Here is a 21,255-nt window from a genome sequence, read left to right as displayed (position 1 = left end):
GTGAAACAACTGTGGACAACAATTAGCACCAAGTCTATGACCATGATTCTCAGTCGCAAAAAGTTAAAGTACCAATTTCAGGTTGGGGATGAGCTGCTGCCCTTTGCTCATGCTTGAGGGACATACTAAGCAAGAAACTGACACATGGAGCTGTGCAGCATCTGCAGAGAATGTCTGAAAGACTGAGATTAGACAAGCAGGTGTTGGAAATGTGCTTGATCCGAAGGTTGTCTGAGTTCTCCCTTAGAGATATGGTGAGGAACATGAAATGGGCTCACAGCAGAGTCACTCTTCCAAACTGAAAGGAGCCAGGTTGTTTCAGGTCTATTCAAGAGGCTCAAGAAACAGACATAATACACCTCTTCTTACCTCTGAAAACCTCCATAGACACAGATAGGCAGCATATAGCTATCTAAAAGACATATATATCTCATTATATTGATGCTCAAAGTTATGGGGAAAAAGCATATTGTAAATAAAGAAAGAATCTTGGCTTTGGATTGTCACACTTGGAGTAGGTGAAAATTAGATTTGATTGGCCGTTTTTATAAGAGCTTAAATGTCACGATCCTGGGTCTTATGACCCAGTGTTTTGAGTTTTAGTTCATTTTGATGTTTATAGAATGTTTAAGCTCATTAGGTCTCCTATGTTCATTTGCTTATTAGTTCCCCCTTGTGTTTCCAACCCATGTTAAGGCTCCCCTGCTCTTCATGTGTTTCATGTCTGTGTCTTACGTTGTCAAGTTCTGGTTGTCATGTCTGCGTCTCATTATGTTTCCTATTTTATTTTGAAGAGATCTTGTGTTTTTATATTATGGGTTATGTTTTGAGTCCTTTGTTGTGCTGTTTCTTGTTTCCTTAGGTCTCAGTTATGGTTATCATAGGTTTAGTTCTTTGGCTTTGTAACATGGCTTCCCTGTGTTCCATGTTGTGTCTACTGTGACGTTTTTGTACCATGTTTCAGGTTCCTATGTTCCGTCTCCCCAGTTGCTGTTAAGTTTACATGTCTAGAGTTCAGTCAGTATGTTTCCTGTTTTATTTTGAAGAGGTCTGGTGTTCCTGTGTTCATCGTGTTTAGTTTTACTCTTCCACTGTGATGTCGTTATGTTCATGTGTCAGCTGTTTCTCCATGTGTTCCCACTTCCCTCATTATCCTCCTGTGTGTATTTAGTCCGTGTGCTCTCAGTCATTCTTTGTCAGGTCGTCTGCTCATCCATGTCACAACTTCAGGTATCTATGTCGGTTCACCATGTTTAAGGTTTTTTCATGTTTAGTTTTAGTTCACCCAGTTTAGGTTATTGTTTAGTTTCACCAATGCCCTTTTGTTTGTACCCTCTTTGCTAGCCTCAATAAACGGCTTGTTTTTTGTTAAATCCACGCCACGTTCAGTTTTTGGTCTGCGTTTGAGTCCTCTTTTGCAAACACATACAGTCTGCCCCAGCCAGACTGTGACATTAAATGTGTTTTTCTGTGTTTAAGATTTCATGTGGCTATTGTATTTCAGAAGTAATGAAGGTTAAAAAAAAAACTTGAAATATTAAATAATAAACATATTAAAACCGCTCATTATTCCATGGTATGAGCCTGGGCACACTGCTCACCAGCTTATAAATCACAGCAAACCTTTCCACAAGCATAATGTAGTAAATGAGTGTTATTTTCTGCCGATTTCTGTTTGTGAGACTTGACAAGAAAATTATGATCATGCATTACTGCTTTATTGACCTGTTAGCTGATATCACACACTGCACATACAGTAAAAGATGGGCACAGCTCGAAATTATTAAAAGCGAAGGCAGTTCACAAGTACCTTAAATCTGAATTCTTTCTAAGAACGAGGGGCAACTTCTGTGGTTTCAAAAAGAAAAAATGTTTGGTCGTATAGATATGAAAAAACTTTCCCTGGTCCCCCCGCCATATATGCCTCAGTAAAAACATATGGGCAGAATCAATGGTTTGAACTTATACTGAATGCAACATTAAAAAAAAAATCATACCTATAGAGTCTGTAGTCTATTGTCTATGTTTTTATTTTAAAAAACAAAACAAAAAATCAAACATGTGTATATATACAAATACATATATTCTAATGTAGATAAACTGAGTGTAAGTATTAGAGAGCCAGGATTAAATACCCACTTATACTGACATTTTAAATTATACTAAACAGTTAAATTGCAGCTTTACCATAATTGTTTTAATATTTTTGATAAACGCCTCTTTTTTCCAGGAAAATGCTCTAACTTCAGACTCGCTTATAAAATGATTCAGAGAAATTTTAAAGGTGAAAATCCCCCTTAAACAGAATTGCACACAGTGTATGTCCACAAAAAGGCCATAACATTTTACAAGGGGAGATTTCTTTAAGGTTTCCAACCTCAAATGGTTAACAAACATAGAGTCTACTATGACAACTACTGTGTTGTCTTTATTTAATATTTCCTCTAATCCCCCCATTCTCTGTTGCTTGTAGTTTCTGGTACCTTTTAAAAGCTAACCAATACTCTTTCTTGTTTTTCTTTTAGTTTAAGTATAGAATATGTGAAAAACAGGTCCAATAATAAGGCCATTGCCCAAAGTGCAATATTAACAATGCGTACATGTGGTTGAAGCTGAGCGTCCCCTGTTCACAAAATGTCATTGTCAGAAATGTTTCCATCTTTAACTTCCTGCACATTTGAGCTAAACCACACTTCTGTGGTCAATAGGCAAGGTGTTGTCTCTGACAGTAGTGGTGACAAAAACAACAAGCGCTGTATGAGGGACAGGTATGAGAAACTGTTCATATCTCTTAAATCTCTCTAGTGCTGATTAACATGTCTTTTTTTTAATGACGGCCATCCTTCTATAACAAATCAGTCAGAAAACTGCATTTAAGTGTTATTTGTCTGTCAAGAAGAAATCAGTTTATGACCTTTTTATGAAAGTACGACAGTTACTGCAGTCAAGTCAATACAAGGACTGGAATCAGATGACATCAGAAGCACAATACAAAGTACAATAAATTATTAGTTGAAAAAGAAGTGCTGCTGCTGGGAACAAACCTGAGGGCTAGAGAATGAAGTCACTGCTGCTTCCGGTTTAGTCATGATAACTCTAGAAGACATGCAGTTCACTTAGAGAACCACAAGCTTCCTCCATTCACCTCATCTGCAGTATGACTGTACAGCTGTACGTTTCATCACATGACTCCACCACATATTGCAAAACATTTTTCAGTTTTTTCATCTGCAAGTGTCCATTTAAAATCAACAACACTCAGGAAAATTTGATGACAGCATACTCTGGGTTTTTAACTTGGTTAGTCTCGGTGTGCCGTTTTCCAGCAGGTTTGCCGTGGTTGATGACAGCATACGTTGCATAGTCTTCATTTCTGACTGCTGGATTTGAAGCTGAAATCTGGTACTCATGCGGCTCGTGAGCTGGTGATTCTGGTCTTTCAGCAGTGAAAGAAGACTCTGGGTTTTTAACTTGGTTAGTCATGGTGTGATATTTTCCACCCTGTTTGGTAGCGTGTCTATGTTTGATGATACCATATACTTCACAGTCTTGATATTTAACTGCTGGATTTGAAGCTGAAATCTGGTTCGAACAGGTCTGGGAAGCTGGTGATACTGATCTTTCTGGAGTGTATGATGAATAGATGTCATTCAAAACAGACAAGTTGGTCAGTGGGACAGGAGTGGAAGGAGGGCTCCATTTAGGGAGGTCTGGTATCATAAGAGTCGGCATTTCCTATGGCACAAAACACCAAAATGAGAATATATTAAACATATATTAGAATATATTAGTAAAAAAAAATTCTCGACACTCCCATGACAATAAATCTTAAGCAAGGTGGAAGATAATTAGCTTAGAAAACAAGTAAAATCAGCCTGCCAGGTTGTCAGAGGCTCACAAAATGTTATATACTGTATTACTTGTTTATTTTATGGCCTATAAAAACATTCAAACTGAAACAAAAAGAAAGAAATTGTTCATCAGTGAGTTAAACTATGGGTTCTCCTATTTTCAAGCCTGTTGTTAGACCAAAAGTACCCTGAAAAAAAAGTCAAAAATTATACTACTTCAAGGTGCCATTAGACGCTGGCTCCAAAAGTGAGTAAGTAAAATTTTACTTATGTAGCACCTTTCAAGACAAGGATAACAAAGTGCTTCACAACAAAATAACAGTGCATAAATAATGCTTTTTGTCCCCCCAAATATCCCAAAAATATATTTTGATATGACCAACATTACCTCTCCATTTATGTAGTTTAAGGTCAGCACTCCTGTAGAAAAGCCAATAAATAAATTACCCATTTTTAGATGGTAAATTCAATGAAATCAGTTTCAACTATCCAAAATAAAAATTAGTGTTCTTACGTTTCCAGTCACAAGAACTCAGGAAGATGAGGGCAGTCAGTATGAGAATCAGAAGCACTATGCCAAAACAAATGTAGAAGTATGGCCTCCAGTTTTCATTGTGATCAGGGCTCGGTGTTGTTCCTACAAAAGCACAATAACCAGATCAGTCGTGCTAAACTGCATCCACGAAAATGTTGGCAGTGATTTTCTGACAAATAAAGCTTCTCACCTGCATTTTTATCATTATTATCAGGGGTTTCAATCCCCTGGTACATGTCTTTAGGGAATGATACATAGTAGACAGAATTAACACTTCATATTTTATTATTTTATATTTTAATGCCGAAGAAGAATAAAATATACCTGAAAGCATACCTGATACTGAGACGAAGATGGAATGGCTGATTGCGCTGCCATTATATCCTAGTAAACCACATCTGTACATGCCATCGTCATGAATGGAAATCTCCTTGAAATTTAAATATGAGATCAGCTTATCCTTATCAGGATTCTGTGTTATCTTCACATTTTTTGTTTCATGAATCCGTTCACAGTTGACTGAGTCAAAGAGTTTACACCAGGTGACCTTCAGCGTTTCTCCACAGTGTATAACCGGACAGCTGACTGTCAGACTTTGCCGTGGAGGAGTCTTCCAAGTGCTGTTTCTTCGGACCATAATCGCAACTTCACACGATGCATGTAGACCTGCAATTTTTTTTTTTTTTTTAAGTAATGCGTAATTCTTATCAGAAAAGAATTAAAGCCTGTTTACATAAAGCATATTTTCTTCTTTTGTGATTGCAACAATGAAATACATTTTTTATCTTAATACTATATAAATTGTCCCATCCCACACATGTCGTCCATCTTATTTATTTATCTATCTGTCATTTTACTGTCATTTTATTAGTCTAATTATGTCCCAGAGCTCTCTGGAGTGCTAACATTTCAAAGACAGAGAGAATATAGACATAATGGTAATTACCATAATAGATGCTGTGTATTTAAAAACAACATGTTTCATATTCACATGTATATTTATACATAAGACAATTTATTTTATACAGTTTGTTTTTCATTCTATCAGTATTGTTTTCTCAGTAACTGGAGGACTTACTGGCCATTTACTTGCGCAAGATAAGATTAAGATTCATGTTTGTAAAGATTTGTTTTAAGTTTTATCTTATCTGCTACAGATGTAATGTTTACATGATTTAATTAATGTTTAATTAATGTTTTTACAATAAACTTTATGATAATATGCATTGTATAAAGGAACTGTATTGTATTGTGTGGCTTTTGTGTGGCATGGTTGAGATTTAGTGCCGTGAGGCTGCATGCCACAGAGGGAAATCTAGTTGCAGATTTTACCTTTACTCTGGTTTACACTGAGAGAACGCAGCTCCTGATCTGAAGCAAAAGCCCTTTAGTCTTACTCACACATAATTCAGTGCTCAGTCAAATAATAGACACCTCAGAAACCTAATATTAATGATTAGAGGTGTAAAAAATCTACAGATAGACAACAAGCCAATAATACTTCGAGGTAGTGCCCATATGCCTTGGTAATAAAAGGTAATAAAAATATTCACATATTTTCTAAGATTTTCCCTCATCATCTATAATATTGACATGTAATTTCCATCATAGTGGCTGTAACACATAAATATGCCCAAATTTGGCATGCCATGTTCAAATAATTCATATCAGCACATTTTTCCAAGAACAACATCTGATTATTTGGTTAATTAGGTTTGCCTTTATGATTTGACGTTACATAAAATATCATCTCTCTATTTTTTTAAAACTCCATAGCGTGCCCCAGAAGTACGTCACTATTATAAAATGTATGTATTCTCAAATGGCTGTACATGCTCTTTTTATTTAGTCCAGCAACGACGCCATGTATACAACAGTAACAATAGTGTGCTACATTCTTTGTTTTTGGTACAACTTTAAAGCAAGTTGAATTAAGCATTTTAATCTCTGTCGTGGTTTTTTCACACTCATTATGTTAAATATTAAATAAATAGTTTTAAACTTCTATCTTTGTTCCTCAGTAATGATTACTCTATAGCTATTATAGTCTATGTTCTAGCAGTGTGCTCTAAAGTGTTCCTACCCTCAAACAACCATGGCTCATCTATAACAGCTAGTCCATCAATAAAATAATATCTATGTTTACCTTTGCCGCTTCCATGGACAGAGACAAACACACAGCAGCAAAATATTATCAGATAATTCAGTTTATCCTTTAGGCTCAACATGCTCACAGCCTGAAAGTTTTCAAATAGTTGACTGTAGGTACGTCAGGGGCTTTTTTTCACATGTGACAGGCTCACCACTTCCTGACGTCCCACACACATGCCACGACCATTCGGCACATTTTGTGTAATTCAGTATGCTGTTACTTAACAAAGTTTCCAGCAATGTTAAGGAGGAGTGGACTTTATGTAATCAAAGAAGTACTTTTCCAGTATCTCGCTGGTAGTTCGGTACTTCGACTCAAGGTTTGTTTGGTTTATGACTGGAGATTTATCAGCGGGGCTTTAGGGGACTAGGAAATGTTTTGTCATTGCTTCTCAACTATAATTAAACCCCTATTTTTAAAACCCCCATCGTGATCCTTAGTGCTGGAAGCATTATCCACAGTTGTTTAGTTATTTTACAGAAGTTGTTTCATTCACCTTTATATGGACCCTGAGTTTCTAAAGGTGGCTATTGGACCTGCTTGAAATTGTACACTTAACTAAAGCTAGCTTTCCAGTGCAGAGTAGAGACTGTTAGGGCCCTATGCAGAAATTCAATGGGGCCCCTCTAACCAGCGTTCATCACCATTATCTCATAATTAATCTGGAACCAGTCAAATAACTGCTTGTCTGACTGGTGTACTTGTATTAGGCGTCTCTCCTCCACAGTTAAGATTATATTAACTGTGCATTATATTTAATGTGAGGATAGCTCCTTTTTATATTCATGAAGTAGCTTTCATTGTTGTCCATAGCTTTGTTTAAACAAGAGTTAGAGGAGGAAGGCGGGGCCCCCTTAGGGAGGTCAGGTGTCTTCTACTATTATGGTAAGCTTTAAGCATTGATTAAGAGTTTCAACGTTTTTCAGCCCACAGGGCATTCCACTTGCCTGCGGCCTGTTTCGTCTCGTAGCAAGCAGCACTTCTGTGTAATTCTTTTTTTGTTTGCTAATTAATTTCTTGTTTGGTCGTTTTGTCATTTGTCAGTTTGGAAAATAAGTTATGTTAAAATTTGTTTTCCTTTATGGGTATGTAAAAACAAACCAAAAAAATCTAAAAAGTAGTATTAAATTTGTAAGAACATTCCACAATACAGTCCTAGAGCATTGCAATTTTTTTTAAATGAAGATGCAGCAGGGTTTTTTAAACAAAACTTAAACATGCTGTTATTTTGTTTTATTTTGTTTTATTAACTGAGGGTCAAAGTGCTAACAAGCACAAATTCACTATCTAAAAAAGAACACTTTAGCTTTGCCCCAGAAAATGAGGAATTTCTGATAGTTTTCTTCAGACTTAAACAGGAAAATTGGATCAATTATTACACAAAAAATAATCTTTTCTTCACACTCGGGTTACCAGTATACTTATATGAACAACTTATAATACCGATCATGCTTCAGGCTTCATTATGCTGCAACCTGTGTACATACATGTGCTTTAGAAATCTGAAGTATACACCAAGAATGACTTTTGTTTTTACTCTTTTTTGCTCTGTCTGTGCAGCCAGCAGGTGGTGTAAGTTCACATTCACCTTTCTATGTAGTTTGTAGACAATGCTTCTCAGGGTCATGTGAATCAGAGCATACTTTTCCAACAGCATCATCTGGTGGAAAATTGTGTGTTACTTCATGTGGATATGCCATTATGTGTGTGTCTCTGTACAAAAATAATATAATTATTTATTTCTCTTTTAGCTTTTGGTAGTTATCTATAGATAAACATTTTGGACCACAGTGACAAGAGAGTATCACACAGCTTCCAGATATGTCAGTTGCACACCCATGATTAGTGATGTGACGTTCTGTATCGAGGCTTCAAAGCTTGTGTCAAGTAATGGATGGGGCGTTTCCGCATTTATGGGAGGAGCTGAAAATGATGACGTCCGAAGCCTCGCTGCCCGGCTGTACCACGTGACTGGTTCAGGAAGTGGTTCGAACTTTGCCGCGAGCTATGACAGCGATATAAACCCCTCAGACTTCATTCAAAATGTAGGTGTTTGATGGAGAGTTGCGGTTAGTAAGAGTTTGGAGACAGTTTGGAGGTTTATGAGAGTGAGGAGAGAAAGTCAGGAGAGAATGGAGCCAGCTAAGAAGAGGAGGATGTCCTCCCCTGTGTGGGAACATTTTGATCTTATTCCTCCCAACAAGGTATGTAAATTTCTACAGAAGATGTATTTTCATAATACTGATGGTTCAATACAATTTATGTTAAGCTGTCTTTACTTTTGTACAAGGTGAAGTGTTTGCTATGTGCCAGGGAGCTGGGATATAACAACAACACCTCATCCATGCTTAGGCACTACAGAGCTTTGCATGAGAATAAGGGGAACACCGATTGTGGAGCAAGACCAGGTGAGCCATCAAATGCCATGATAATATAGCATGCAGTAATGTTACTAAATTATATAACAATATTATACAACTGAAATAAGTTACGTGTGTGATATTTATATTTGTGCTTTGTCTTTATTGTCTTTCCTCAGGAGAACAATCTCAAACAGATGAAGACCTGGTTAGCATGGTGATTGAGGACTCCCAGCCATTTAGCATTGTGGAGGACAAAGGATTTAAAAGATTTGTTAAATCATTAAATCCTAGCTATGTTCTCCCCACTAAAAAAGCCATAAAAGCAGTGAAAATTTAGTTTTTACTGAATAAAATGTGAACAGGCAGGACTGAGGCCTCAGTCTGTAGCTGTCCATACCTCACCGTTACAAAAGCACAACCACTGTCCATACCCCAACCTCACAGTAAATGATCATTTCCATTTTAAGCATTTCCAAATAATCATTTTCCATACTGCCAGTATAAATATACACAGTATACTGCCATCACTACAATATACATGTTTTACACACTCCTTTTGTTGTTGACATTTACAGGCTGTGCGAAAATGCCACACTCTTCAAATTCATGCCAACTAATATTTTTACATCCAGTAGATGTCCTACTAGAGCAAATGAAGCTTCAAGACGCTTTGCATTGGGGTGAACCAATTGGATGAAAAGCTTCAGTGCTTCATGAAGCTTCATCTGCCCATCACTACCCATGATACAAATCTCATGTTCCACCACATCCTAAAGCTGCTCTACTGGGTTGAGATCTGCTGTGGAGGCCATTTGAGTACAGTGAACTCACTGTCATGGTCAAAAACTGGCTGCAGATCCTTTTTAGATTTGTAACATTTTCTTATCGTGTTCAAAATGGCCTTCAAAATGTCATCATAATGGGATGGACATGGTCAGCAACATAATTCAGGTAGGCTGTGGTATTTAAAATGTGCTACTAAAGGACCCAAAGTGTGCCATGAAAATATATCCTACACCATTCAACGGACAGAAGTAGTGTGAATTACTGAGGATGGAGCCTTGCTTTTATTTTGTTTACACTGAATTCTGAATTTGCCATTTGAATCTTGCAGCAGAAGTTGAGACTGGGAAACATTTTCCAGTGTCCTAATGTGAACTGTAGATTCTGTTTTTTGTTCCGAGATGACAGGAGTGGCACCCAGTGTGCTCTTCTGTTGCTGTAGCCCATCTGCTTCAAGGTTCAATGTGTTGTGCATTCAGAGATGCTCTTCAGCATACACTGGTGCAAACAATTGGTTTTTTGAACTATTTGTTTTTTTACTATTATCATAAGAAGACTGAACATTCTCTTCTGACTTCTGGAATTAGCAAGACATTTTCAACCAGAGAACTGCTGCTCACTGGCTGTTTTCCCTTTTTCGGTTCATTCTCAGCAAACCCTGGAGATGAATATGGGGGAGGCAGACAGTTTTTAAAATGCTCAGGCCACGTTCAAAGTTGTTTAAATCACCATCTTCCTCAGTCTGATGTTAGTTTGAAATTCAACAGGGTGTCTTGACCTTGCCTATCTATGTAGCTGGCTAGCTATCAAGCTAGCTATCTCGCTAACAATAGCTAGCTAGCTTGTATTTTGTTAAATACACAAACGTTCATAAGGCTGGCATTGTGAAGTGTACCGTTGTTGCAAACTAAGAAGTTCATGTTCAAACCCATCAGTATGGATTCTGTCCGGCTACTCCTGCTTCATCCCAACGACATGTTAGGTTTACTGTTTCTGCTAAATTGGTTTTAGGTGTGGATGTGAATGGTTGTCTGTCTCTCTCTGTCTGTTCAGGGAGAAACCACCTCACATCTGATGGAAACTAGTGTTCAGTGCAACCCATGGATGAGGCATTTGACCCCTTTTAAGCAAACAGTATTGTGTAATTCAATAATAATTCTGAATACATTATCATACCATAAAAGATAAAGAATACTCACTCTAGGATTTGTTCCTAAAAAGAACATATTGATGCGTCAGTATACCAGGGATTTTCTTAATATAAGAATGGTAAATGGCCTGTATTTGTACAGCGCTTTACTAGTCCCTAAGGACCCCAAAGCGCTTTACACATCCAGTCATCCACACACTGGTGATAGCAAGCTACATTGTAGCCACAGCCACCCTGGGGCGCACTGACAGAGGCGAGGCTGTCGGACACTGGCACCACCGGGCCCTCTGACCACCACCAGTAGGCAACGGGTGAAGGGTCTTGTTCAAGGACACAACGACCAAGACTGTCCAAGCCGGGACTTGAACCGGAAACCTTCGGATTATAAGGTGAACTCCCAACTCTTGAGCCACGAAGAAGGATTTCTTATCCTTGTTTACAATCTACGGAGGGGGGCTAGAGCCTGTTCCAGCTGTCACAGGGCAAAAGGGTACAGCCTGGACTGGTTGCCAGTGTATTATAAGGCTGACACATAGAGCATTCACACTCAGATTCACAGTTAAAGTCAGTTTAGAATAAACCCATGAATATATTTGAACTGTGGGAAAAAGCTGAAGCAGTGGATCCATGCAGGCACAGACAGAACATGCAAACATCATTCAGGCCCCAGACTGGATTCAAACCCAGGATCTTCTCAGTGTATAACAACAGTTCTAACTATCGTACTGTCACTAAATATATTTCGAGCAAAAGTAAAGTCAATCAAACACAAAATTTGCAATGTTTTTATTATATTTGAAAACATATCAGTAAAGATGATTATCTGATCACTTATTTCATCATTAGAGAAAAGAAAATGATGTAATAAGTCTTCAGTTTGTCCACTCTGAGCTTATTCTTTGAGCCTTTCCTGTACCGAGTGTTACTAAGTGGTGCATATCCAGACATTTCTCTGAATGCATATGAAGGTGTGGTTCTTTTTCCTGCTGACAATAAATAGTTTGTGAACCAAACCTGGACTTTCCATGTAGCAAAGATCACTGACTTCCTGTTGTTGCACATCAAAAATATTTACACAATCATGCAAATGACACCATACACTGACAACAAAATACATTACAGTAACTACTCACTACTGTGTTATCTCGCGATGCAGATATTTCATGTTTGCTCAATGGCAAATATTTTAAACTACAGCAAATACAGTAGGTGACGATGATGATGATGACCTTTTATTTCTGACATAAAAAAACCCCAACAAACCAATATATCCACATACATACAAGTACATGCATATAGATATACACAATTTTATATGAATAGAGCACTCAAAAAATTGAGTATTTTGTGTCAACAAAGTGTTACAGCATTTCCGTATTAATATCAATGTGTCAGATTATATTTTGTATGCTGTTTGTTAGTACTGACCGTTTTCCTCTACATCAGTACTGTTATTTTCCTATTGGTGTGATAGCACATTTGCTTCTCTCTCTCTCATTTGCTCTCTCTCTCTCTCCCTCATTCTCGCTCTGCCTCTCTTTTCTACCACTTCCTCACTACTGTGGCCTATATGCAGTTTGATGCAAGGAAGCGATCAGCTCATATCTACTACAGCGTCAGGCCGAGGGGCCCTTCTCCAGCAACCGGGCACTCTGTGGGATCGTCATGGGAAACTGTGCTTCAGGGTAAGTCATCATACACGCTCATACATTCATTCACACATTCCTATAAGTGGGGACTTTCATATATTACAAAGTTATTCATCAGAATGTGATGTATTCTAAAACACTCCGTTAACTGCTGTAAATGCAGAAAATATATTTAAGGTATTTGTGAATTAACTACAGCGAAAATATTTATTAACAAAAAGACAAAGTTTAAATGAAATGATTGTGCAGTTTTTTACAAGAAGTTTCTGCATTTCCTCTAGCAAGGAAACCGTGGTTACGAGATAAAAATAGCCCTGGGTTCTGGTTGTCTTCTCACAAGAACTAAGTCAAATACAAAGAACATATTTTGCTGTTGCGTTACATATTTAATATATTACCGTCTAAAATGGCAAGTCTAGAAATATGCAAAGCTTGATGTCCTCGTTGGTTATTCACTGCCATATTCAGTTGGTTATAAACAGGTGTTGATTGTAGGTCTATGTAAAGTGTTTCCTGTTGCAGCACAAGCGCTTATTTGTTAAAGCTGTCAAGGAAACACTGCTGTTGGCTAAAGCCCACACCTGCTGCCACAGATAATATTTTATATGATTTATTGAGGTGAAAGACATATGACTCAATAAGCAGTATTATCCAAAGGCTTTATTCTTCTGTGTGTGCTACCATTGTGGTCCTTGGTAGCTTATCGTTTCAATTTGCTTTATTTTCAGAAAGAAGAAAGAGAAAGGTAAAAACAAAATACTATTTTGTATTACTAATTTCTTATTGCTTTTGTGTTACTTTCCCCAGTATAAATGTGATAAATATCATAAACAAAAAAAAACTATTATAATTTTATGATATTTCCACATTTCCTCTTTCAGGGGATTCTGAACCAGATGATAAGACTGCGAATGACAAGGTAGACATCCCCGCATTAATCTTGGTTCTATTTCTGTTGACCATAAATCTTCACCGTTATCAGCTCATGATTTTCATAAGACATGGGTGTGTTCCACTTTGGATTTACATACTTGGAGAAGATTAACATGAGGCTTCTGCCGTAAAACAAACTACACAGGAACCCGCGGCATGTAGACACATTTCAAAATAGGCCAGCTGCAGAAACACAGTGTAAAAAGTAGAATAAATTATTTGATGGGCACAATACGGGTAGATGATCACCCATCTCACTCTCTCTCTTCCAGCAACCCAATGAAGATGTAACATATGCTTCTATTAACCACGACAAAGCCAAAGGAGCAAGACATAACAAACCACCGACAAACCAGATCACCGACGACGACTGCGACTATGCTACAGTTAATATTCCTGCAGCACTTCAGCCTCAGTCTGAATCTGAGTGCTCATCTAAAGACGAATGTCCAGATGATTATGTACTTATGGGATAAACAAACAGAAGTGGAAGCATTTGTTCGGTCAAGTGAGTTGCAGAAAATATCTGATGCCGGGTAAAGGCATGCAAGAACTTGTTTGCACTTGAATTGTCACTTTATTTTTTATATTCTTAGCTTAATCAAGAGCAGATCTTGATTATCAAAGAAACTGCAGAAATGAGAAGATTAACAGCCAACAGCAGCTGATTGCGGAAGTATGTACAGTAACCAGAAAGAAGTTTCTCTCCACAATTGAAGAAACGTTTTAACCAGAACATGGTGGTGGTGTTCCTTCCTCAAGAAGACTAACTCGCATTGCAGATGAACCTGCGAGAGACGGCACGATTCTCGAGACATTGGGACTTTACTAAAAGATTTGAAAAATCAGAAGAAAGCCAACAAGCTTTCATCGATTCTGGACCTCTCTGAGAAGAGCAATGCATCCAAATCAGGAAATACAGAAGTTTGTGGCATGCAATTACTACTTACAAGTGAATCGATGAAGTCTTAAAGCCACCATGTGTGACATTTTAATGTGAATTTGAAAATGTTCCAAATAGAAGTTTTATTTTGTTGTGTTTCTTTAGCTCTGTGTGTGGTTATGTGATTTATGTTTTGGCCCCAAATTCCTAAAACATCACAGCACAAATTCAAAACTTGCTCCTCTTTAAAGAGAAGTTTCCCTGAAGAAACTCAGACTTTTTGACCTGTTTGACCTTTTTGACCTGTTGCCACACCACAACTGAAAGTCAGAGAATGTCCACCACATTCTCAGACATACCAAACATTTTGTTTGCATAGGAAAGTAAAATGGATCTTGAACTGGTATTTTGTGGTTTCATAGCGTGCATGTGCAACAATAATGGCAGAACTGTTTGGGGGGTTTTTGAGAGACAAATTTGTTGATATGAATGCATCTGCTGTAAGGTGCTGCGCAGGAAGGTTTGATCATTATCTAGAGTCTGTTGCTGGTGGTTGGTGCTGAAACAATGCCAACTCTTTGCTCCACCATTAACCAGTTTCACAACGCCCATATTGAGTTCCCTCAGAAAGCGTTTTCAAACTTAATACTGCCCAAACCTAAAATGCAACCCAAATGTGCAACCAAATACGAAAACAGTTTGTGTAATTTGATCTATTGCCACATTATAAAACGATAGTCCAGACCACACATAGTCAGAAGCATTTTACAGCATGTAAGAAGCACTCCACAGTCCCCAATATAATACAAACACACTGAAAGGCTGAGAAGTTGTTTGTTTTTTTTAGTTCGTTTGTTTGTTTTTTCTTTGAGAGATGTTTTTTTGTGCCTTTTAGTTTGAATCTGTCTAATCAACAGAATTATTTATACATTTAACTTCATGGCAGAGTACTGTTATTTACCTTATCTGTTCTTATTCTGCTGTATGAATAAACTGCATGTCTGAAAAACTGAAAGAAGAAGAAAAAAATCTTTTCAATTTAAAACGAAAACCAGTTTTGCTATTTGCTTCTGCTTTTAAGAGGAAATCATGTTAATGTGCTAAGTCACTGTAAGAGTTCAAATAGTCAGGCTGTGAAATATATTTGTGAGGCAAATTTTTAGTTCTCTCATTATAATGGAAATACAATTATAGTCACTGCAGCTCTTGCCTCTGATCTACCCTCTATTACTTACTAAAGCTACTGAAAAGAACAAGTGTGAAGCCACTGACATACATGTCTATGTATATATATTTATGTATATGGAGAGAGAGAGACTTTGACTTTTGGTTTAGATCATTGTTAGTGAGTATAGTGTTGGTGATCATGTCAGAATTGATGAATGAATGCAGAAATGTACCATCAGCTTTTCAACCACCATGCAAAAGCATTTGGAATGAGGCTGAATGGGAACAGCTTCATTTTTCAGAATGACAATGATCCCAAACACACTGCCAATGGAAAACAGTCGTGGCTTGGCCTCGCCAGAGCCTGGACCTCAACAATATTGATACAGTGTGGGATCAACTTGAAAGAGAACAGGCAGCCAACATCCAAATAAGGGCTTTCAATGTCCTTCAAGAAGTCCGGAGAACTATTCCCAAAGACCAAATAATGGTTTCAAACTCGGAGGAATAGATTGACTTCTATCACTGAAATTATTCAGACGCCTTGCATCATTTAATCCTGTAGCAACATTAATTCTATTATTCACCAGTAGAGGGCAGAATAGTTCCTTTTTCTAGTTTCTTTTCTCGAACTGCATTAGTCACTGTTACTTTACTGAGGTGAGTCTTTACACAGTCACTATGAAAAAAGTGACAATTAGTATTGATTGTATTTTTAGTGCATGCCCTCAAACAATGAAAAAGTCACCTTGGCAGATATCACTGTTAAAATGTTGAGAACAACTGTTTTGACTCTTTTTGGTGTATTTTGCTGAGTTGCTCTGATGCTGCGTTACTAATGTTGTTCCTAAGTCTGAAGAATGTAGCTAAAATGAAGTCAGCATTTATACATGTACTTTAATACAAAGAATCATATCATCTCACATTCATACATAACATAAATACTTCACATGGCATTGTCCACATTACCTTGAGACAGCTATGTGATTAAAATGCATGTTTTCGTTGCTTGGTGCTTGTACTGTAGCCATTCCAGCATGATTCTATGTAAGAAATGATCATCTATTTAACTGTTAATGTTTAAATAAGTGTATTTATACATAATTGTAGCCAATATATTTCATCAGCATTATCAAAAGTCTGTAGTTCTGTAGTCTTACATGCTGCATGTGGCTCAAGAGCCTCCTCATTTCAGCAGTTCAGTGCATTTTTTAGTTAATGTTCTCCTTGAGACCCACACAAAGTGGTGGGCAGACATCAGGTACATCCCCCGTTCCATTAGTTAAGTGTTTATTAGGATACATTTAAAGTGAGAAACTTTCCTCTTTCAGAGAAAATCTTTGATCCTTCCCTCTCTTTACTATTTCACCCTTTCTCAGTTTCACAGCCCTCAGTTTCTCACAAAGACTTGTTGCATTTAGGCTGTGATGCATGTGCATGCTCTTTTTTTCTTTTTCTTTTGTCATTGTGAACATATCTGCAGATCAGTTATAGATAGAGTTCACACGTTGAACATAGCTAGCATAGGGCTCCACTTCCTCCACATCCTCTATCTACAAAAAAAAGAAAAAAGAAAAGAAAAGACAAAAGAGATAGAACAGAGGGAGGTGTCTTTAACAAAACATGACAAAGTGCAGTCAACAACCAGAACTATAAAATACAGGCAGTTTTACCTACCGGTGGGGATTTGGAGGAGGAGGTATCTGACTGTTGGTGTTGCCTGGCAAAAGTTACACAAACATGTTCAGTAACCTGGACACTCTCAGAACACGAGTTATTATTTTGATTCAATTTCTGTTAAATTAAACCTTTTACCTCAGCTTCGTGACCACAAAAAATAAGACTCCCGCCACAAATGCAATTATTATCCCAGCTATGAGTGCATACAGCCAGAGAGAATAAACTGTAGGAAGACAAATTAAATGTTTGTTAATACCTTAAATGCACATGGTTGTGTAACTTTTGTGCCTCAGTTTGTAGAAGCCTGACCTTTGACTTCTTGAAATTCTGGAAACAGAATCTCAGTCAAGTTCTGGTGACTGATGGTGCAGCTCAGGTTTTTTGGATCCATGCCTTCAGGAAGCTCCAGACGACTTACTACTGTAAAACGTCCATTTTTCCCAGGCAGTTGTTGCACAGAAGAATTTCGTGCATGACTCCAGCTGATGTTGGCTGCAGGATTTCCATTTTCAGCTATACATATTGCTACAGTTACGTTGTCTTTGTGCTCCAACCAGGCTTTCATTACAGGAGTAACTAAATCAGGAGAGACAAAAAAAGAAACAACAACAAAAACAAAACATTTAAGCTTGCTTTAAGCTTAACCACATCACAAAATGGAATTTGCATGGCCTGGTGTGCTCTATTTTTATTTTTATTTCTTTTTCTTTTTCAAATTAAATATCTAAACATGCTAAATGAAGAATGTTAACAATGAAGTCAATGATCCATCTAGAGCAGAGTTGTCAAAGATGAGGCCTGTGAGCCAGAATACTCGATTCCAGCCCACTAAATAGATTTTAGACTTGTTCATTCAAGTGTATTTTCATTCAATGCATTTTACAGTTTTTCCTACTGATAAGAGACCTCCTCTATTGTATTTCATACTACGCCAAAGTAATTAAGTGACAAGTAAACAATGAAAATTAAAAAGCAGAAAATCTACTATAGAAAGTTCTGTTTTTTACAATTGGTACACAGGTGGAGTTGAGCTCTTTCTGCAATTTTAGACATGCTGACAGATGTCTTTTATCTGCTGCAGCACCATTTGAATGTATCATGATGTGCTGCTGAAAGTGCACTTCTGTTTCTTAGATTAAATGGGATTAAATGTGTACTTAAAATTTTTTACACTGACAGAAAGAGGAATTTTCCTGGTTCAGATGACTTCAGATCAAAGTGGGCTGTATGTTGACTGCGATGTTAAATGAGCTTAACATCCCAGCTCTAGAGGAAGAGGAGTGTGTTTGTGTCTAAAAAAGCAAATTGGATTAAGGTTTTTAAAATGTGTCATTTAAAAGACTTTGCAGAGCAACACAAATGCATATCCATTTTACTCCCTTATGAGGTATAAGCTGAATGGTAGAAGGCTGATACTTCAACTGTTTACATTTGTATATATCAGTGGAGGTACCATAAGTGATATGTGACTAATGTGACAACAGAAGTCTTACCTGTGATATTCACGTAGATTTTACAATTAGTAGCTCCTCCTCTGTAAGCAAACTCACACGTGTAGATTCCCACATCATTTTTTGAGAACTTTGGGATGTGTAGATATGGCTGAGCACTGGATGTGTTTCGGAGTGACTTTCCATCATCGCAGGTGTCTGTGTTTTGACCGTCGCTGTTAAATTTGATCGTGCAACGGTCTTTGTTAATCAATTCTATGGTCCAGATAACATAAAATGTCTCATTCCACATCTTATCGCTGCAAGTCAGATTAACATCTCTCCCATTATTGAAAATTGCATCTCTGCGTTCTGAAAAAAAAGGAAGTGTGAATGCATCTTACATATCGTTCAAATAAATTTCTTTGTGTTTTTTTTCTTTCACAATACAACAGGTGTGCTAGTATACAAAGAAAAAATGCAAAGTATTTAACAAATATGTTTACTCAAAGCTTTAAACACTATAAAATAAATTGTAACATTGTTTATTTTTTTGTAATAATTCATGAGATTTGTCCAATTAGCAGAAAATTATTTTATATATTACTACAAAAAAATTTACGAAAAAAGAAAATGTAAAAAAAAAGGAAAAGGGGGTCTAGAAAACAAAAAGGAGTAAAGAATCAGCTTGATAAATAAAACCTTTCTTTTTTTTTAAAGTATTGAAGTGCTTTAAAGCACTATTTCTTTCACTTTAATGCATTTCAAGTAAAGAAGATTGTGCAATGGTTGAAACACAATAAGCAGTAGAAAAGGAATTAAACATAATGCACATTTTGCTAGTCACACTTTCTAACTTAATATTATACTCATAGTGAACAGAAGCAGTATAGAAACGTGGGGGAAAGATTGTTACCATTGATAGGAGGAAAAGTGGTGTTCACAGGGGCGCTTTCAGTAGTTCCTGAGAGAGACGAAGGTGAATTAAGGAAAAAGTTAGTAGAATGTTTCAGTAATTAAGTAGCAACAAAATATTCATTCTGAAGTGCTCAGTCAGCAGAGCAGCAGTGATGGTCGTCTGTTAGTTGAAGTTTAATCAGTTAAGATGTAACATGAATTGAATGGCCATGCAGGAGAGTTAAACAACAAAGAGCTGTGAGACAAACTGCACTTTTTTAAGCTTTTGAAAAAAACAAACAAACATGACAGTCACCGAATGTGGGGCAATAAAATGTCACAGTTAAAGTTCAGCTCCTTATAAAGCCGACAAAGGTTAATCACAATCTTCCACGTTACCCAGAAGCCAGAGACACAGTCGGTATTTCATATAAGTGAAACGGAAAATTCAAGGTGGATGTGTTCAGTGAGTTGTTTACATCTGACAGGTGTAAAACCAAGACCACGCAGAAAGTGAGTGAACAAAACCACAACTCTAAAACAGAGACCCCCTTACAGTGCAGAAAGAGCTGCATCATAGTCTTACCCAGATGTGAAATCAAGATTTCCACTGCAGCTACAGGGTAGTACCAGGCAGTTTGATCATTCAGAAAAGACGGGCCTGACTTCTGTTATGGAACACTTTTTCCCCCTGCCAGTTTCTGCTCTGGCCCACTTTCATGCATAGTCTTTCCACACACTGTCTACGCTATGAATCAGAATACAACCATTTCACTGAAATCTCAGGAGGCCCACAACCACTTACAGTTTACAACTCACCCACTTCATAGTAATGAGCCACAAATCTAACACTAATTACCTCTGTTATTATGCATGCTACACATATTTGACACTAAAATACATTCGCAGAGTATAATGACACAAAAAAGGTAAAAAAAAAAAAAAAACATTTTCAAGGTTTAAAAATGTCTCACTTGTGTCGTAAACCACATGAATCCGCATGGAGTTTGTCATTATGTATTACATTTGTGAAGGTTGCTCACTCTTAAGAAAATGTAAGTAGTGAAAGCTGAAAAACAAATGCAAGAAAAATGAGTTAACATGTCAAACCTGATTCCACGCTCTGTGTTTCAGACAAGAACAGGATCACGACATAAATCCACATAGTCTCTCTCATCGTTGCGTGTCTTCAAGTGCTCCTCTGTAAACTTGCTGCTCACACCGTAAAACCTCAAGTATGGCCTGACATAAACCGTCAGTGCTAGACTCTCTAAAGTAACATCAAACCAAGATGCATTTTCTTTCTCCTCCGTTATCTTGCCATTTCATTTCCTTACTATTCCCAACAAGCTCTGGATTTAAGTGAAGCATGTCCTCCAACAAAGACTTCAGACAAACCTGAAGTCCTTTGTGACACAGTAATATATACATCGTGTGACTAACAAATCCCTCCCTTCTTCTTTCTCATCCCCTCTCTCCAAACCGCTTTCCACTGAGACATCTTGCCTTTTTCTCCCACACAGGATGACGTTTGATAAGTCAAGACACCCATTTCCTCTCTTGCCAGACACATAGCTGTGCTCTCTAAAGTAGTATGTAGTAAAGCAGTGTGCGTGAACACACACATAAAAAATAGAGCAACGTTATGAAATTCTTTCAACGTTCGTCTCCACGTTCATAGTCACAGGTGATGATTCATCACGAGCTTACTGGTACTTTGTATGGTACACTCACATTTATCCTTTCTTGTGACATAAATGAAGCATTCTATGTATTTCTGCT

At 37.4% G+C, this 21,255-nt stretch overlaps 3 protein-coding genes across 5 annotated transcripts; 1 reads left to right on the top strand and 2 right to left on the bottom strand.

Moving 5' to 3' along the window:
- Positions 1-1,710: 1,710 nt before the first annotated feature.
- Positions 1,711-7,151, bottom strand: LOC146370770 (B- and T-lymphocyte attenuator-like). 2 transcript variants are annotated; one of them, XM_084954507.1, is made up of 6 exons: positions 6,533-7,151; positions 4,723-5,052; positions 4,577-4,624; positions 4,366-4,488; positions 4,240-4,271; positions 1,711-3,735 (listed from the first exon to the last, which is right to left on the bottom strand). In XM_084954507.1, exons 1-6 carry the CDS (start codon positions 6,612-6,614, stop codon positions 3,259-3,261), a joined length of 1,092 nt encoding a protein of 363 aa, XP_084810633.1. In that variant the 5' UTR covers positions 6,615-7,151; the 3' UTR covers positions 1,711-3,258. The 2 variants fall into 2 exon arrangements, with proteins under 2 accessions (XP_084810633.1, XP_084810634.1); XM_084954508.1 differs by having other exon boundaries at positions 4,723-6,624.
- Positions 7,152-12,243: 5,092 nt separating this feature from the next.
- LOC146370769 (uncharacterized) lies at positions 12,244-15,316 on the top strand. Its single transcript, XM_084908588.1, has 4 exons — positions 12,244-12,519; positions 13,212-13,228; positions 13,365-13,402; positions 13,689-15,316. Exons 1-4 carry the CDS (start codon positions 12,500-12,502, stop codon positions 13,890-13,892), a joined length of 279 nt encoding a protein of 92 aa, XP_084764714.1. The 5' UTR covers positions 12,244-12,499; the 3' UTR covers positions 13,893-15,316.
- A 1,027-nt stretch (positions 15,317-16,343) lies between these two features.
- Positions 16,344-20,942, bottom strand: LOC146370768 (cell surface glycoprotein CD200 receptor 1-A). Of its 2 annotated transcripts, XM_084908586.1 has the most exons (7): positions 20,584-20,942; positions 19,493-19,540; positions 18,640-18,948; positions 17,456-17,722; positions 17,282-17,369; positions 17,144-17,186; positions 16,344-17,019 (listed from the first exon to the last, which is right to left on the bottom strand). In XM_084908586.1, the coding sequence occupies exons 1-7, from the start codon at positions 20,648-20,650 to the stop codon at positions 16,951-16,953; spliced, it is 891 nt and encodes a 296-aa protein (XP_084764712.1). In that variant the 5' UTR covers positions 20,651-20,942; the 3' UTR covers positions 16,344-16,950. The 2 variants fall into 2 exon arrangements, with proteins under 2 accessions (XP_084764712.1, XP_084764713.1); XM_084908587.1 differs by lacking the exon at positions 19,493-19,540 and having other exon boundaries at positions 20,584-20,941.
- Positions 20,943-21,255: the final 313 nt, after the last annotated feature.

This window comes from Perissodus microlepis, chromosome 16 (genome assembly GCF_051167445.1).
Source record: "Perissodus microlepis isolate ML-2025 ecotype Zambia chromosome 16, ASM5116744v1, whole genome shotgun sequence".
In the NCBI taxonomy this organism is placed as follows: Eukaryota; Metazoa; Chordata; class Actinopteri; order Cichliformes; family Cichlidae; genus Perissodus; species Perissodus microlepis.
This window is presented reverse-complemented; position numbering and strand designations above follow the sequence as displayed.

Bases quoted from the DNA above. Each gene is read 5' to 3' on its own strand.
- LOC146370768 (XM_084908586.1), bottom strand. From the start codon at position 20,650: ATGAGAGAGACTATGTGGATTTATGTCGTGATCCTGTTCTTGTCTGAA. The intron at 17,723-18,639 runs GTAAGACTTCTG...CTCCTGATTTAG, and splicing joins AATCTACGTGAATATCACAG to TTACTCCTGTAATGAAAGCC. The intron at 17,020-17,143 runs GTAGGTAAAACT...TTTTTTTTGTAG, and splicing joins CCTCCTCCAAATCCCCACCG to ATAGAGGATGTGGAGGAAGT.
- LOC146370770 (XM_084954507.1), bottom strand. From the start codon at position 6,614: ATGTTGAGCCTAAAGGATAAACTGAATTATCTGATAATATTTTGCTGC. The intron at 5,053-6,532 runs GTAAACATAGAT...AAAAAATTGCAG, and splicing joins TGTCCATGGAAGCGGCAAAG to GTCTACATGCATCGTGTGAA. The intron at 4,625-4,722 runs GTATGCTTTCAG...CATTCCCTAAAG, and splicing joins CATCTTCGTCTCAGTATCAG to ACATGTACCAGGGGATTGAA.
- LOC146370769 (XM_084908588.1), top strand. From the start codon at position 12,500: ATGGGAAACTGTGCTTCAGG. The intron at 13,403-13,688 runs GTAGACATCCCC...TCTCTCTTCCAG, and splicing joins ATAAGACTGCGAATGACAAG to CAACCCAATGAAGATGTAAC.